We start from the raw sequence: 5,430 nt of genomic DNA, 5'->3' as shown, positions 1-5,430 counted from the left end.
TATGGGAAAATGGACTGGCCCGATAGAATGGGGAAGAGGATACACATGTCTTTTAACTGAAAATGGCCCTCGATGGGTCTCTGCCCGTTGTGTCAAACCTTATTTGGAGCACACAGAAAAGGACAGGATGAGTGGTTCTGCAGTGGGAACAAAATGAGTAGGTAATTGCATTGGTTATTAGGTAGATGGAAGCATGGATCCTCAAGGAATGTGTAGTAAAGATGGTAATTCAAGACAGAGTAAAGGTAGTTATAGGCTTACACTGAAATTTCAAAAGTTAAGTTAGTGGATTGTACTTTTGCTTCATTTTCTTGAATTCTCTTATAGAGAGGTTGGTAGTGCTGAGAAGTGTGTCTTGTACCATCTCCTTTTGCAGATCACCGGCTGTCCCAAAATAGGGGAACTTGATGTACCTAAAGGAAAAGTGTTGCCTTTGCAAAGGAGTTGAATTAGTAGCTGAAGTCCACACTTTGAGCAACTAGGTTGGTTGCCCATTGTGATAGCAGCAACCAGTTGTAAAGTTAAGTGGATGCTACTTAGTTCTGAGTGGTGACTTAGCAGATAACTTGGTCTCTGACTCTGTGTGGGAGAAAGTTATTTGATTAGAGGTGAAAGTGTCATTCTGCTACAAATGTGTCATCAGGAAATTGCGAGTTCTGTAACGGTATTTGAAGATCTGTCTTTATGTGCTTTGTTTGTATATGAACCTTAAGACTGTGAGGGTGTGTGTTGTGGAGTTGTAAGAAGTTGGTCATCTGTAAGTGAATGAAGAATGGATCCTCCATCTGCTTGGATTTTTGCAGGGGCCCTGCAGAAGTCCTTAGCAGTTGTATTTGCTGGTCAAATACAAAAAGGGGGAATTGTGGGAAAGACATTCTGTGCTGTCCCTGTGAGCTAGCAGGACCTCCTGAAGATAAGGAGAAGCCCCATATCTCTCCTGAAGGAACACCAAGGTTGTTACCCTGGAGACCAGAGGAAGGAGAGAAAATTGGGAGATATGGACTCTCACTGGCTCGCCGAGTGACGTGGCTCTCTGGTTGTCTGCTGAGAACTTTGTTTCTCTTTTATGGCCAATGGACACTGTATATGTGTTAGATGGGTGTTGCTATCTGGAAGAACTATAAAAGCTACGTTGGTTTAATAAAATCTCTCTCTTTCACCCTTCTGATGGAGTTGTGTATTACTGTATTTGTCGTGCTCTATAGTGACAGAGAGCAATCTGGGAGAATGGGACTGCATAACCTGGAGCTGTAATTGGGCATGTAATGTGGAAATGGGCCAAAACTTATAAAAGGGAGAACATTCATGACCTGGCGTCCATCTTGGGTATAGCCATAGCCAGGCTCTTGCGCTGCCCAAGGTGTATCCCTATAAAGCCTTTTTAATAAATATTTACTTTATTTCTTTAACACTGTCCAGCTTCTGTTCTAGATGGCCTCTCAAGGCATCATGGAGAGGAGCCTGCTGGATGAGTGAACAGCACATGATCACCCACGTGTAAGGACATTAAATCATGTTGCTGATGTGGCAATGTGTGATAGTGAAGAAATACTTTATAAGGAAATACTGTGTCTTGAAGAGGTGTGTAAAACCAGCTTTTTTCTTGCAATAAACCTCTCAATATCCCCACTGATCTGAGTCTGTGCATTAATGGTTCACAGGAAAGAGGGGGGGGCTGAGGGAGAAAAAAAGTGTTTTAAAAGCTTCTTTTATTTCTCATTATCCTTCTCTGACTCTGTTAATAATAAATTCACTTTATACCTTGAAATTTGAGCCTGGTTTGCCCTTAGAATGTTTTTCTCCTCATCCTCATCTCAGTTTATGACCCTTTTTAAATTTTTTTTCTGAAGGAACAGCTTTCATTGGTGCCTGGTGTTTGCTCAGAATCAAACCACAAGAGCCCAGACGTGAAACTGGTTTTTATTACTGATTGGAATAGTAATATCCTCATTAAAAGATGTCTGAGATGTCCTCAGTTCTTCAGTGGGGGTCTTGTGCGCTGGGAGCTGGGAAAGGCAGCTCTGCAGCAGCTGGATATCGTGGAGAGCCAAGGACAGAGCCCTTCCTGAGGACACACGGCCAGAAGGACTCCAGCCACAAAATTACCAAGACAAACAAAATACACGGAGAATCCAGAAGGACGCTGGGAGCTCACACTGTGCCAGAGGAGCTGTGAGCCCTGGGGATGCCCAGCCGCAGCCACCTCTGGGTGGGTGATGTTGGGAAGATGTTTGAGCTGTGGGACATGTCCCAGTCTCTGCTGGAGCTGTGGGGATAAAGGGTAGGGTCTGCCCCCCTGGCCCACCCCAGGGGTCTCTGCAGGACCTGCTGGGCACCATGTCCAGCATTCCCAAGGTGGGACAGATCCCTTTGCCAGGGAATGTGACCTCCAGAGCTCCAAGTGGAGTGGGGACAGGCACTGGGGATGCTCTGTGCCCTCTCACACTGCTGGGCACCATGTCCAGCATTCCCAAGGTGGGACAGATCCCTGTGCCAGGGAATGGGACCTCCAGAGCTCTGAGTGGAGCAGGGATGGTGCTGGCAATGGGGACAGGTGTGGATGTGACAGCCTGGTCGCAAAGCGAGAAAATCAGCTAAGTTTTCTCCCAGTGGACTTGTGAGACTTTAGGGAGTTGTAGAGAAACAATGACAGCTTGTTATTATAAACAACCTGCAGATAGTGTTTTCCTACTCTCTGCCTTCCTGTTTTTCTCAAAGACTGTTTATAAGAAGGGTGCTTTTGTTAATTAGCCAATCAGGTGAAACGTATTGATTGATTGACCAATCTGGTCTGAATGTATTGGAACAGTCTATAAAAAGAGGGAATTTTCCCATTAAAGCAGCCGCTATGCAAACCAGCCTTCTGGTGAGTCTGTCATTTCTTACACAGTAGTGACAGACAGGCACTGGGGATGCTCTGTGCCCTCTCACTCTGCTGGGCACCATGTCCAGCATTCCCGAGGTGGGACAGATCCCTGTGCCGGGGAATGTGACCTCCAGAGCTCTGAGAAGAGCAGGGACATAGTTTTCTCTCATGATTTCCCTGGGAAGCTGTGAAACAGCTCAGAAAAAGTAATGGGAAACAATTCTTATCTCTATTTGCTACGCCTGTTGTTGTATACATGCAGAATGTGTTATGGAGATTGCTTACCAAAGAGTAGTTTGTCAATTAAACACTGGTGATGGTGTTTAGATTGATTGACCAATTAGGTCAAAACTGTATCAGACTGTCTGTAAGGGTTATGAGTTTCTTAGAATTGTATAGTATAATGTAGTATAGAAGAATAAAGCGATTAATCAACATTCTGCAATCATGAAGTCAATGCTCATTATTACCTGGCCAGGAGCCTACAACAACAGGGACAGGCACTGGGGATGCTCTGTGCTCTCTCACTCTGCTGGGCACCATGTCCAGCCTTCCTGAGGTGGGACAGATCCCTGTGCCAGGGAATGTGACCTCCAGAGTTCCCAGAGGAGCAGGGACAGGCACTGGGGATGCTCTGTGCCCTCTCACTCTGCTGGACACCATGTTCAGCACTACAGAGGTGGGACAGCTCCCTGTGCCAGAGAATGTGACCTCCAGAGTTCCCAGAGGAGCAGGGACAGGCACTGGGGATGCTCTGTGTCCTCTCACTCTGCTGGACACCATGTTCAGCACTACAGAGGTGGGACAGCTCCCTGTGCCAGAGAATGGGACCTCCAGAGGTCTGAGAGGAGCAGGCATGGTGCTGGCAGTGGGTTCAGGCACTGGGGATGCTCTGTGCCCTCACTGCTGGGGCTGGCATGTCCCCAGCTGCTCCATCCCAGCTGCTCCATCCCAGCTCCCTGCTCCATCCCGGATTCTGAACATCCCTCCAAGAAGCCTTTCCAGAATGCTCCCACAGCACCAGTGACACAGCCCCAGCTCCCCTCTCCTTCTCCTGATTCCCAGGAAGGCACCAGCCACAACCTCAATGGGCAGAGGCCTCAGGGACTCCCACAGGAGCCAGCTGGGCACCTCTCCCAGCCCCAGTGCGAGATGCAGAGTCTGGGGATCTTTGCCATGCTCCCGCCCCATTTCCCTGGCACTAAAGCCTGAGTGGGACCCACAGAGAAGAAATGCAAAGAGGAGACCCAGCAGCAGCAGCAGCAGGGAGGAGATGCCCCCAGGGCTGCCCAGAGGTCACAGGGAGGAGGAGGACACGGAGCTGTAAGGTTGTGCACTGGGCTGGGGACACAGGAGAGGCTCCAGCCCTTCATGCTCCCAGCAGCTTCTTGACCATGTATCCGGGCATGCTGTAGAGGAACAGGGCCACCATGATGAGGAGCAGCAGGGCCAGCACGATCTTGATGATGAGCCACTTGTAGCGGGTGCAGATGAGGTATTTGATGGACTTGAGCGGGTTCAGGAACCAGATGAACGACGTGTCCGGGCGGCTGCAGGGGAACCAAACACCCACTGTTAATCAATCCATCACTGTGGGAAAGGGATTCATGGACCCTAAAGTTAACCTTTTCTTTATTTTTGTTTCATTCCCTGCCATGGGAAGGGACACCTTCCACTATCCCAGATTGCTCCAAGCCCTGTCCAGCCTGGCCTTGGGCACTGCCAGGGATCCAGGGGCAGCCACAGCTGCTCTGGGCACCCTGTGCCAGGGCCTGCCCACTCTGCCAAGGAACAATTCCTAATTCCCAAGATCCAGTCCTGCCCTCTGGCAGTGGGAAGCCACTGTCCCTCCAGGCCTTGTCCTTAGTCCCTCTTCAGGCCCTGCAAGGGGCTCTGAGCTCTCCCTGGATCCTTCTCCCATCCAGGTGAGCACCCCCAGCTCTCCCAGCCTGACTGCAGAGCAGAGGGGCTCCAGATCAGAACACCTCCATGACCTCCTCTAGACCCTTTTCCATCAGGTTTTGGGGCTCAGAGCTGGATGCAGCACTCCAGGTGGGAGCAGAATCCCATAATCCCAGGTCCCTGCTGCAGAGAGGCTTCTCCCACTCACTTGGGTTTCTCCAGGGGATCAGGCTCATTCCGAGCCAGCCCAGCAGGGGATTTCTCAGCTTCCTCCGCTGTCAGAAGGTGCAGCTCAGCCTCAACTTTGCCCTGCAGGGAGGAGAGAGCTGTGCTGAGGCCTGGGAGCACATCCCAGAAGGAACAAAGCCATGAGGGGGAAGCAGGGTGTCCACAAAGCGTGCAGTGCCCAGGAGGCAGACCCTCCCTTTCCCCCATCCTTACGGTGACCTCCAGCTCATCGTTCTCATCTCTGGCCACGAATGGCCACCAGCCCTTGACCCGCTTCTGCTTGAAGATGGAGATCATGGGCAGCTCAGCCTCGTTGGTCACCATCTCCAGGCTGCACTGCTTGGACGTCTTGGCTCCCCGGGGGAAGCGGTTCAGGTCCAGCTCGATGGCCCCTGGCAGGACAGAGGGGAGGACAGAGGTTGGCATGCCAAAAA

The 5,430-nt window shown here is 50.4% G+C and overlaps 1 protein-coding gene across 1 annotated transcript; it reads right to left on the bottom strand.

Moving 5' to 3' along the window:
* Window positions 1-1,904: 1,904 nt before the first annotated feature.
* Window positions 1,905-5,388, bottom strand: LOC135441905 (otoferlin-like; the record flags this gene model as incomplete). Its single annotated transcript, XM_064701458.1, has 3 exons — window positions 1,905-4,416; window positions 4,977-5,077; window positions 5,210-5,388. Coding segments are annotated over 3 exons (461 nt in total), but the record flags the coding sequence as incomplete, so codon positions are not given.
* Window positions 5,389-5,430: the final 42 nt, after the last annotated feature.

This window comes from Zonotrichia leucophrys, unplaced genomic scaffold (genome assembly GCF_028769735.1).
Source record: "Zonotrichia leucophrys gambelii isolate GWCS_2022_RI unplaced genomic scaffold, RI_Zleu_2.0 Scaffold_666_27704, whole genome shotgun sequence".
NCBI lineage: Eukaryota > Metazoa > Chordata > Aves > Passeriformes > Passerellidae > Zonotrichia > Zonotrichia leucophrys.
This window is presented reverse-complemented; position numbering and strand designations above follow the sequence as displayed.